General features: G+C 61.8%; 1 protein-coding gene across 1 annotated transcript; it reads right to left on the bottom strand.

The window, feature by feature from the left end:
• On the bottom strand, window positions 1-11,801 carry SEMA3G (semaphorin 3G). The gene is made up of 16 exons (XM_041462872.1): window positions 11,704-11,801; window positions 8,217-8,377; window positions 7,124-7,186; window positions 5,522-5,641; window positions 4,824-4,914; window positions 4,622-4,738; window positions 4,229-4,371; window positions 4,036-4,150; window positions 3,884-3,953; window positions 3,563-3,707; window positions 3,072-3,303; window positions 2,868-2,959; window positions 2,571-2,612; window positions 2,175-2,400; window positions 1,743-1,882; window positions 1-1,652 (listed from the first exon to the last, which is right to left on the bottom strand). Exons 1-16 carry the CDS (start codon window positions 11,789-11,791, stop codon window positions 1,188-1,190), a joined length of 2,310 nt encoding a protein of 769 aa, XP_041318806.1. The 5' UTR covers window positions 11,792-11,801; the 3' UTR covers window positions 1-1,187.
• Window positions 11,802-11,814: the final 13 nt, after the last annotated feature.

Here is an 11,814-nt window from a genome sequence, read left to right as displayed (position 1 = left end):
CAACCTGGCTTTGTGTGAGCTATTTAGGGCCTTTTAATTATTATTATTATTATTATTATTTGTCTTTCCCGTTCCTCCAGCTCCGAACAATGCCCGTCCCGGCGGGGCCGTGGTTCACACCATTGTGTGGGGCTGCCCTGCCTCAGGAAGGGGCAGATCTTTATCACCCCGGCCTGAGTGAGTGAGTGAGCTCATGTCGGCTGAGGAAAGCAAGGAACACCTTGCTGGCAGCCTGGAGGTGCCCTCCATGCACCTACCCCCAACCCCTGTGTTTGGGGGAGGCCCTGGGTGCTGGTTTAGCTCCGCCAGCAGCAGGAGCCCACCCAAACCAGCCGTGTCCCACCCAGCCCTGCCGGGCCACCAGCCAGCAGAAGCCACCCCAGGTGTGGTGCAGCCCCCCAGACTCTGCTGGGCTGCCTTCTGCCTGTCCCTGCTCCCAGCTGGGCACAGTGACAGTGCCGGCATTACTGCCTCTCCCAGTGTTTACCCAGGAACAGGTCTAACCTGCCCACAGCCGTTTGTTTTCTCCCCAACCCTGTCCAGCCCTAAAACTGTGGCTGTGGGGTGTACAGAGGGGAGGTGGGGAGCTGCACCCAGGAACAGCTGGCACTGCTGAGGGGTCCCAGTGCCAAGGGAAGGCAGGAAGGAGCCCTGTCCCCAGGATACACCCTGAGTGGCACAGCACAGCTCCAGCTCCCCAGGCACAGCAGGTGACAGAGCTCCTCCTGCTCACAGAGGCCTTTTGGGTGATGCTGGCTTTCCCCCATACTTGCAGGCATCATCTTCCCCAGGCTCTGTGCTGGTGTGGAAAGAGTCTGGAGCCATCAACCACTCCCCATGGCACCACACATGGCCCCAACATTGACAGAGGGATCCAGGCAGCATCTGGGTGACAGGGGTGGCACTGTGCCACTGTGCCCCAGCCCACCCAGAGATTACGGCCCCCACTTGCTACATCACCTGCAAGAGCAAGGGGGGCCAACATGTCCTACCTCACTGCCTGTCTGTGAGGGGACCCTGCAGCCACTGAGGGTGACAGGGACCTGCCCATCCACTCTGGCCAGGGGGACCAGGCTGGCAGCACTGCAAGCTGCAGGACACCACCAGGTCAAGAGGCCCCCGGGGCCACCAGCAGCACAGGGAGCTGGTTCCTGCCCACGGCTGCCCGGCTCCGTTACCCTCCCTCCCTAAGCGGCCGGTGCTTGCCGGGGCACACGGTTCCTCTCGCTGTGGGCTTTGGCCGTCCGTCCCTTCTTGGCCACATCCACACCAGCCAGGACCAGCTTGGCCTGGGCCAGTTTGCCCTTGCGGTGGTGAGGACGGCTGCTGCACCAGAGGCGGGCGCAGTACTCCTCCACCCGCCGCGGGTTTTGGGAGCTGACGAGGTGCATGATGTCCTTGAACCAGGTTTTGGGAGGCTGTGGCACCAGCCGGGGCTCGGGGCAGAGCAGGTGCGGGAGCTCGTCCCCTCGCCCCCGGGGGAAGGCGTGTGCCAGCTGCTCGCTGGGGATCACCTGCAGGGCAGTCTTGGCCACGGTCTGGGTGAAGCCGTGCTCCAGCGTTTTGCAGTAGTAGATGCCGGCATCACGCCGGTGCAGCCTGCGGAACAGCAGCCCGTGCTCCGTCTGCAGGATCCGCTCGTCCGTCTTCACCTGGGGGCCACCGTGGGGTCGGGAGGGTGCAGGTCTGGCCCACGTCCCTCCCACGTCCCCACAAGGGGAGCAGGTGCAGGGGAGCCTCACCTCGTCCCGCTGCTCGTCGGGAGGCCTCTGCACAAACCACTGCACGCTGGCCTGCGGGGAGCGGGGCGCGCACTCCAGGAAGGTGCTGTTGTCCTCTGCCCCGTAAAGCACCTTCTCCTCAACGCTCTCAAAATCGTCCACTAGGGCAAAGACAGGCACGGGCTCGCAGGGAGGGCAGAGCCAGGCTTCCACCTGCCCAGGTGCCAGCTCCCCTTGGCCATTGTGTGGCTTCATCCCCTTCTCTCCCAGTGGCCAGCCCCAGCCCCAGCAGCACCCACCTTCTCTTGGGGCATGCCCTGGTCTATGAGATGGGCAGATGAGGGTGCCCACGTGGAATGGCCACAAGCCCCTCTGTGTGCTAGGGCTGTGCATGTCAGGCCATCTTGGGGCACTTGCAGGAGCCCCTCAGCCCTGGGGCCCCCCGTGTCTCACCGGTCAGGTTCTGGTCCAGACACTGGTGTGCAGGGTTGCCGTGGTGGGCGTCCTGGCGGCGATGGCGGCGCTTGCCGGAGGGCTGGTAGTGGGTGCAGGCAGTGCCATCCCAGGCACAGTAGGGATCCCTGGCCAGGCAGCACTCGGCACAGGCAGTGCCGTAGGACTCACACTGGTGCAGCCGTACCTGGGCCACCCCTAGGCTGGAGCCCACGTAGAGCGTTTGCTGGGGGAACAGCACCAAGGTGATGACATTGGCAACCCCTGTGGGCTTGGCACCCTGGGGCCCAGCCAGGACACCCCAGGGCATACATCACATGGCTTTAGGAGGCTGGTGACCACAGCTGGACACCTGCCTGATCCCCAGCCCCATGGCCGAGCTGTGTCTGTACTCACACGCTTGACAGAGATCTCCATCTGGGTGATGGGCACAGGCATCTGCAGGGGAGGGGAGTGGACATCAGGCTGGCATAATCCTCACCACAGACAGCCAGGCTCATTCAGAGCCACCAGGGCTTGGCAGAGCATCAGGAATGTTTTTGGGAGGGTAAAAATACCCCCAGCCTCCCTCTGCCCTCACAACCCTGACCTTCCAGTGACCAACAATGCAGTGACAGCCCTGGCCCTCCATCCCCACGTGTCCCCAGCCTGAGCCCACCCCACTGCCCCCTCCCTTGCAAGTGGGGCAGTCACCTTAAAAACCTGCAGCTCCTCCAGGATGACTTCTTCAGTCATGGCTGGGCTCGTCTTCTGCATGACCACCACCTTCAGCACCGAGCCAGCATCTGGGGGCCGAGGAGGATGGAGGTGTGAGCACCCTGCATCTCACAGCCCAGGGGTGCCCACTGGGACCCCCACCTCTGTGGCTCCTTCCTGCACTCTGCTCCTGCTGCTCACCTGTGCCGAGGAAGAGGATGTCGTGCTGCCCGTCCTCGGCCTCCACCCTGTCCACGACGAGCTGGCGCAGCCGGTGGGGCAGATCGGTCTTCACGAGGAGGGGCCGGCGCTGCCGGGGGTGCACGGGCCTGTACATGAGGGGGTGGGCGCGGGCAAAGTGCAGCACCTCGTCGGGGAAGTCCTTGGTGGTGCCGTACTGCCGCCGAGGCTGGTTGGTGGTCTTGCTGGGACACTGCAGGGACAAGAGGGGACCAGCTCAGCACAGCCACCCCAGCACCCATCACTCCTTCCCCCTCCATCGCCCCTCAGAGATGTCTTGGGTCCCTCTCTGCCTTCCAGTTTGGCATCCATCTTTTCCACCCCTTTGCCAGACCTTGGCAAAGCACCGGCTGACCTCTCCAGCAGGTGAGAAGATGGGGATGGCTCCATCACCACCCCAGAAGAGCAGCTGGAGGAGGGATGGGGACCTGGAGCTGCAGGGATTCACTCACCACGCCCGGCCGCGGGTAGGGCACCCTGCCCTCATAGGCACCCCACTGGTGATGGGGGCTGTCTCGGTGGGCAAAGGGCCCGTTGAACACCTCACGGATATCGGCCATGCGGTACACACAGACAGCAGAGCCCCGGAAAACGTGGCTGCAAGGGGATGGAGACTGGGTTGAGTAGAGCCATGCTTGGCACTGCTGGCAGTGGGGGCACTGACATCCCCAAAAGACCAGGGGAGCAGCCAGCAACCCTTGGTGACAGTGACAGTGACAGGGCAGGTCATGGGCAGCTCTGGATGTCCCCAGAGTGGGAGCTGGACCACCCACCTGACGGTGCTGAAAAGGGCATAGATCTCCGGGCTCTTCCCATCCTTTGTCCTCAGCAAGAAGACATCCTCTGGAAATGAAAGAATGGGGTTTTTTCCTGAAATCCAGCTGACCAGCCCCAGCGAGATACAGCTCCATGCTGTACACCTTACCCAGCTCATCAAAGTAGGTGTCGATGCCACCAGGGCCGGGCACTGAGCACACCAGCCGGGCCTTGTTGAAGGTACTCCACTTGTTGACCAGCACCCTCTGGCCACCAGCATCATTCTGCAGGGACAGGGAGTATCAGGCCACTGCTGTGACTTGGTGCATCCCTGTCCCCCACGGTCCCCACCAGCATCTTACCACGCAGACACGCCCCACCCGGCTGACAATGGCGTGCTCCTTGCTGTCTGCCTCCCCCACCTTCTCCGTGAAGAAGAAATAGGCTTTGTCATTGTCCCGGTCATCATTGTCTGGGATCAAGTGGGCTGCCACAAATTTGGGGTCTGCAAGCAAGAGCTGGTCATGTCAGGTGGGAAGAGAGGGCACAGCCACCAGCCCAGACCCCCAGTCCATGCTGGGGCTGGATGCCAGCCAGGACCACCCCCAGACCTTGCTGCCCAAGTGCCTTTCCCTGCTCTTAGCTGGCATGGGGGATGCTGCACCATGGCCACAGATGCTCTGGCCACCACAAGGTTCGTGGTCCCTGGCATTAGCCCTGCTGGGGGAAATGGAGGGGCAGAGGGAGGCTGTCACCGTGGAGTAAGCGCTGGTCCACCTCTGTGCGCAGGGCGGAGCGGGTCCCCATGCTGCGGAAAACACCGGGATCGCGTCCCAGGAAATCTGCCGTGAGGCCGGCGTACAGCTCCCCACCTGTAAAAACACCCAGCTGGCTGGCACGGGGACCATCCCTGGGACACACCCCAGAGGCTCCCAGGTCCTGAGGAACACAACCCACCGATGACGGTGCTGGCGAAAGCACGGCTGGGCTCGTGCGGGCACCTGCCCCGGCCGCTCTCCACGCTGGCAGCGTCCAGGCTGAAGGTGTGCTGGGGAGGGGAGCGGGCAGGTGAGCCCTGGGCTGTGCCCGGCCATGCAGGGGCCAGCTCTGGTCCCTGCCCAACTTGCACCTCACTCAGCGCACCCAAAGGACCATCTGGAAGCAGGATCCACGCTTTTTGAGGCAAGGCTGATCCCATGAGGGTTCATGGCAGCTGAAGGGGACCCGCCAGCTCCGTTGCTTGCCTGGTCAGAGTCATCATGGTACAGACAGGGCTCCTGCTGCCCAGATAGGGCCAGGCTGTGGGGAGGCTCTGAGGGGTGTCCTGCCATTCCACCCCCGCCAACTTGATTTATGAGCAATGAGCTGGAGAGGAGACAATGCCACCCCCACCTCAACTCCTGGCAGGACACCAGCCCCTGGGGACATGTCTATAAAGGGGATCTCAGGCCAGACAGATGGGAAAGCTGGACAGGGCGTAGCAGAAGGACAAAGGGACAACAGGGAGCTGGTCCCTGACACTCCCCCCCAACCAGTATTCAGGCTAGAGCAAACTGCACATCCAGTGTCTCCATGCAGCCCCAAGGCCCCTCAGGGGAGAGGCAGGCAATGGGGACCTGCATTCCAGGGGTGTCCTGCCAGAGATGCTGCCCTACCTCGCCACGGTGCCCCACGTAGATGAAGGTGCACATGGGGTGGAAGGCGCCTGTCCCGCAGGCCAGCAAGTGTGTCCGGTTGTAGGGTTGCAGCACACGGACATAGTTGGCACAGTCAGTCTGGGGGGACAGCAGGGGAGAGGAAGGGTCACTGGCTGTTGGTGCTTTGCCCCCCCAGCTCCCTGCCTCTGCCTGGGGCCCTGCCACAGTGGGTGAGCCCCAGCCCTGGCTCTCTGGGCTCTGCCCAGGCTCCCTGCCTCCAGTCTGGTGCCAGGGATCTGGGGTGGCACTTGTGCCCACTGACAGGGCTTGTATAGACTTCATCTGGGTGGGCCCCAGCCCACTGCAAAACAACAGGGCTTTTTACTGGTCCTCCTGCTGCCAAGAGCGTCCCAGGGGAGCCACATAGGATCCAGCTGCCACCTGGGCGTCTCCTGCCCACAGGCACCTGTGCACTCACCCTGTGGCACAGTCCGCGCTGGCCAGGGGAGCAATGTCACCTGCCCTGCGAGCTGCAAGCCCTGCCCCAAGCCCTGGCGCCCAGGACGTGACCAGATGCAGGGACATCCTTCCCCGTCATGTTCCTGCTTACGCCAGGGATGAAACAAAAGGAGGAAACGGTGGAGACAGAGACAGAGACCCACAGGCATCCTGGGCTGCCTCCAGAACAGCCCTGGTCGCTGCCGTCTGGAATTGTCCCCTTCTCTGAGGGACGGCAGCAATGACATTCCCAGGGCTGGAGACCTGCCACCTCTGTGCATTTTCTCCTGGCAGTTCCTATTGGAAAAGGGCTCCCATCCCTCTCCACCATTAGCTTGGCAGCTCACCCTGGCCAGCCCGGCCCTGCCTGCCCTCCATTGTCCCCTGCACAGCGGGATGGAGGCCCCTCATCTGCTGGGAACACCGCTGCCGAGCCGCCCCGGGGGTTCCCAGCCTCCTGCTGTTTATTTTCCCTTTGCAAAGAGCCTCTAAAATAGCAAGTGAAAAAAAAAATATACGTTCAAGAAAAATAAAAAGTTGAGCCTGCCCTGGCTTGGATCTGTCGGTGAGAACTGGTAAAATAAACACAGAGAGCAGAACAAGGACTCCTGGGAGCAATTTGTCTGGGCCAGGGGAGCCTTGGGGACTTTCTCCCCGCCACAGTCCTGTTTCATATCGGGGGATGCAAAGAGGGGTAAGGTTTAGGGAACAAGGTCACCAAACCTGAGCCAGTTACAGATTTCCCACCATCGGGGACAGCCAGGATGGGCCAGGCAGTGTTGCTGGGGTCTGGAGCACAGCATGGGGGTTTGGGTCCATCCCAGAGTCCAGCTATCCCTGCCTGCTCCTGAAGCCACATTGGGACACACTGGCCACTGTGGCCACAGGGCTGAGCAGCAACTGAGACAGGATTTCCAGAGGCTGGAGCAAGCCTCTTGCATGGCCAGGACTGGCCACAGACTCCCTGCCTCTGTTTCCCTCTTGAACCAGGATTAACTGGTCCCCAGGGCCATCCCTGGCAGGTGACATGGCACAGCCCCAACATCGGGGGAGCCATCTGGCACAAGGGAACCCATCTGGCACCCCCAGCTCACAGCAGAGCACACATGGAGAGAGACTCACCCCTGGGTCCTTCCCCTTCTGAAAACACTCCTCTGTCTGCCCAGGGCGGGGCGGCCAATAAATCTGGAACACAAAGGGTCTGTTGGAGCAGGGAGGGGGGACAGCAGGCACCCAGCCATGCAAACCCACATCCCCAGGCTGCCAATGGCAAGCAGACAGAAAGAGGGACCACAGCTCCCTGGAGCCCAACCAGCCCAGGACACCCACCCCACACCCCCAAGCAGGACCCTTCCTCCAGGGGAGATGCATCCTGGCAGTCACAGCCCACAGCTGGGCTGGATTTGGGTGGTCATGCTGGGAATGGCTGGAGCTGGTCTGGAAGGGGGTGGGCTTGTGGGTGGCCTGGGGAAAGGGTGCCCAGGGGACAGCAGGAGTGATGGAGTCCATGTCCCCCACTGCCTTCAGCAGCTCTTGGACTGAGGGCAGCTTGGGTACACAAGCCCTTGACCCCAGCGCAGTGACCCAGCTCGCTGAGGGGCACTTCATTTCCTCCTCCTCTTTCTTCAGCTAGAAACAGCCCAGAGCCGTGTTTGAAAAACAAAAAGTCAAAGTGGAGAGGGTGAAAGAGGAGGGGAGCCAGCACCCAGCAGCATCATTCTGGTCCATCACCTCTCCCACCAAGGAACCAGGAAAGATTTGGGGGCTTTGCCAGGTGAACCCTGGCACAACTTCTTGCAGTGATGGATTCCTTTAGCTCCTTGTCTCTGCAGGCTTTCAGCTGAATATTTGGCCTGTGAAGGGGATGCCCAGATGGGGATGGGCATCACTTGATCTCCCAATGGCAGTTTTTTAGAAGAGTGGGGTCCAAAATAATGCTCAGTGCCCAGGAATCACTGGTGAGCTGCACCACCAGTCTCCTAGGCTGATGATTATGACTAATTGCCAGCTAATTTCCCTCCAGCCACCACAGGCAGCCTGCCCTTGCCAGGCACTACAAGTTTACAGAATAATTTTGAGGCACTTGAGATGAGGCCATCCCCAGGGCACGTCTTGTTGCAGAGTGACTTTGCCCGGCTCAGCTGGACACCAACAGGTCCACAGGGGGCCAGGGTGGGGACAGACAGCCCAGGATGCTCAGCAGCACCCAGCTCACCTCCTTGGCATCTGCAGTGGCCCCGTCCAGGAGCAGGGAGTAGAGCACATCCTTGCCCCCGATGAAGAGCCGGTCGCGGTACTCGTCCAGGTAGAGGGAGCGGAAGCCCAGGAAGCCGCGGCGACCAAAGAAGGGGACGGAGCGGTTGGTGCCTAAAAGCTCTGCCAGGAAGAGATGAAAGCATCAGCAGAAGCCATCCCAGCCCCAAGGGTTCCTCTGAGCTGCTGCTTCTGAGTGTCACAAGTTGTCCTGGAGTCAGCAGAGCTGCTCACAGCCACTCCAGACTGCAGCATGTCTCCATCCCTTCCTGGGGCATGGACATCCAGCCTCAGCCTGCCTGGGGTGCTGTTCTCCTGCCAGCCAAGGACAAACCTGCAGAGCCAACAGTCAGCAGCAGGGTCCCAGGAAAGGTTGCCACCCCCACAAGGTTTGGCTGAACCATCCCAGACTCCTCCTGCGGCCGTGCCACAGCAAGCTGGGCTGTGCCACCAGCCCCAGGCTGGGCTCAGGCACAGCTGGGATGTGTGAGACCGGACACAGGGTGGGTGCAAAGCAGGTCCTGTCCCTGCTGGTGCCAGCCAAGGACACAATAGCAGGCACCCAGCCAGTGCCATGGGGAAACTGCCACACGGAGCCCACTGCTGCCACCAGAACTCACTGACAGGGTGGCTTCCTCCATGGCACAGACAAGGCACCTGGGGAGAGGCACCTGCATGGGGGTATCCCAGGGATGGACAGGCTGCATCCCTGGGATGGACATCACATCCCAAACAACAGGGTCTGACAGCCAAAGCCCCCAGAGCAAGTCCAAGCCTGAATCTCATGCAGTGCCAAGGGGACCCTCACAGTGACGATGACACGGGGGCAGTGGCTCTACTGGTTTCCAGTGGGAAATTACTTTCAGGGTCATCAAGCCAGCACAGTGGTGCCCACAGAGCTGCCACATCTGCCAGAAGAAAAGGGCCAGAGGGAATGGCTCAGCTTCACAGGGCTCTGAGAACCCATCCCAACCCCAGGCCAGGCCACTGTGCCTGCCAGACAGAGAAGGAGGAGGACAAAGCACCATTGATGAGCACAGCTCTGTCCCCAAACACCCTCCAGCCCGGAAGACTGCCAGCCACTGCTGCTGACCCCCGGGAAAAAGCCAGCCTGACCATCTCCCACACAGGTCCCCAGAAGAGGGGAGGTGGTGCTGGGACAAATCCAGCCATCACAGGTCAAGACACTGGGCTACCAAGTCCTGCTGTTGCTGGGGGGACGTTTGTCACTTCCAGCAAGGAGGTGGCCAGTGACATAATGCCCCATTCTGGTGGGAAATGCCACTTCTAGACCCTGCAAGAGAGGCAAGGTCCATCCCCAGCAGGGGACAACAGACACCTTCCCCCCACCACACACGCTATCCCTGCTCAAGGGCAGTCCCAGTGCCCCAGCTGGTGATGCCAGTGGCACAGGGGTGCAGCCCCAGTGGCTCCATCCTCATTGGGAAGACCCCTGTGCTTGCAAGCAGAGCTGGCTCCAGGCAGTGCTGGTCCCTCCACCCAGTCTGGCACCCTCCTCCCTGTGTCCTCCCAGCACCAGGTCCTCCCACACCGCCGGGTCCAGCCCAGGAAAACGCTGTCGTCTCCTTCTATTCTTGCCCAGCAATAATATTTTCCCAGCTCTAAACAACACTGGCAAAGTCGGCAGGCTCCTTTTATTGTTTCAGGCAAGGCTTCCCCTTCTCCCCCAGACCTGGAGAATTCCTCCTGCACCTCGGGGGCGCCTTCCTCTCCAGCTCCCCAGGGAACAGCCCTTTGCCATGCCCCATCCATCCCTGGGACACCCTGACCCCAGGGTGGGGGTCCCTCGGGAGGGACAGCAAAGAGCACAGGGCAATGCTTCTGGTCCTCACAACAGCAAAATCCTCTTCCCCTCTCACATGAGCCACTGCTGGAAGTCGAAACAAAAGGAAAAGAGTGGCTGGAAGTGTGGGGGAGAGCTGGGTACACGGCCACCGCTGCACCCACAGTACAACGCCTGTCCCTGTCACCCCACAAAGTCACCTCACAGCCAGAGCCAGCAGCCACGCAGAGCCCGGGTCGAGGAGCTCTGCACAAACAGCTTCAGCTCACCACAGTTTTCATTTCAGAGACTCTAATGTCTTTAATTGAAATTTTATTTTTTTTTTTCTTCCCCCAGGGAGAAGGCGGTGGCAGAATTTGTTTCATGGGAAATTTCAGTTGCTGTTTCCAATTTGGAAGACGAATGGAATAATCAGCTTAAGGGAAAAAAAAAAAAAAAAGCTTCCAAAGGTGGCTCACTCCCCGTGGGAGGCTGAGGAGCTTCCACCCCGCCCCGGGCAGCTCCTTGCACCTGGGAAACGGCCCTGCACGGCTGGACTTTGTGCTGGAGTGGATCAGACACTGAGCCAGACACTGAGCCCCACGATTCACCCCTGCTGAGACCCCAGATCTCCTCACCCTGCTGCCAAGGCCGACCTGAGGACACCGGGTCACATCCCGGGGCAGAGCCATGAGCCATCCTGGGCTCCCAGGATGAGGGGATGGGGGCACTGTGTGCCTCAGTTTCCCGTTCAACAGAGGCAGCCCCTGGGGTCACCTGCTGTGCCCCAGGACAGAGCAGGGGATGCAGCCAAACCCGGGAACCCCTGTCCCAGGCAGCAGAGGAGCAGACTGCCCCTGGCACTGCAGCTCCCGAGGCTCTGGAAGTGCTGGGCTGCCCAGGTCTTTCTCCCTTCTGGGAAGGAAGGGGGAAGATATACATTATGCAACTGATTTTACATTGAGTTTTTTAGAGCAGGTTCATTGCTTTGAGGCCGGGAGGAGATTGGGGAGCCCCAGGCTCTGTCAAGTTTGGCTGGAGCAGCCCATGGATTAGGCTAGCAGAGCGGGGGATGCGGCGAGCCAGAGCAGGATCACAAGGAGAGTTTTAATTAAAACCAAGCACTGCCCCCGCACCCCCGAGGGGCCCCGGCACCGCAGCACCGCACCCCAGCGCGACGGGCTCGGGGCGTGCAGCCCGGGGACCCCCACCCAGCGAGGGCAGGATGCTGAGCCCCCTCCCCGCCCGGGGACCCCCAGGCACCGCAGCACCCACCCGGCACACGAGCCAAGGCGTGCCGGGGCCAGCACAGCGCCGTGCCTCAGTTTCCCTGCACGCCGCGTGGGAGACGATCCCCCATGGGGAGCAGGGGCTGGCGCGGAGCCCGGCGGCACATCCCCTGTCCCCGGCACCCGGCTCCTCTCCTCCTCCTCCTCCTCGGGGGCCCTCCGTCCCGCGTGGGGAGCGGAGGGTGCCGGGCAGCCACCCGCGAAACCCCGGCCCGAGCCCCAGCACAACTCGCCCACCACCCGCATCAAACCCCGCACCAAACCCCGCACTTGGGTGCAGCGCCCGCAGCGAGGCTCCCCAGGTCCCCACCCTGCGGACACCCCTCCGTGCCAGCCCCGGTCCCGCTCCCGCAGCAGGTGCCCCCGGCCCGGCTCACCGCGGTAGGACAGGCGGAGCCGGGGCAGGCTGTGCCCCGCCGCCCAGAGCCAGCACAGCGACAGCGACACCGCCACCGCTGCCCGCATCCCGCCGCCGCGCCCTCGGGCCT

Source organism: Pyrgilauda ruficollis, unplaced genomic scaffold (genome assembly GCF_017590135.1).
Source record: "Pyrgilauda ruficollis isolate IOZ18807 unplaced genomic scaffold, ASM1759013v1 scaffold10, whole genome shotgun sequence".
Classification (NCBI taxonomy): domain Eukaryota; kingdom Metazoa; phylum Chordata; class Aves; order Passeriformes; family Passeridae; genus Pyrgilauda; species Pyrgilauda ruficollis.
The sequence above is the reverse complement of the archived record's forward strand: the minus strand, read 5'-3'. Positions and strand labels throughout refer to the sequence as shown.

What these genes read in the sequence shown, in the direction of transcription:
- SEMA3G (XM_041462872.1), bottom strand. Translation starts at nt 11,791, where the DNA reads ATGCGGGCAGCGGTGGCGGTGTCGCTGTCGCTGTGCTGGCTCTGGGCG. An exon ending in CATCCTCTTCCTCGGCACAG is followed by an intron (nt 2,960 to 3,071) that starts GTGAGCAGCAGG and finishes CTCGGCCCCCAG; the next exon opens with ATGCTGGCTCGGTGCTGAAG. An exon ending in AGGAGCTGCAGGTTTTTAAG is followed by an intron (nt 2,613 to 2,867) that starts GTGACTGCCCCA and finishes CCTCCCCTGCAG; the next exon opens with ATGCCTGTGCCCATCACCCA.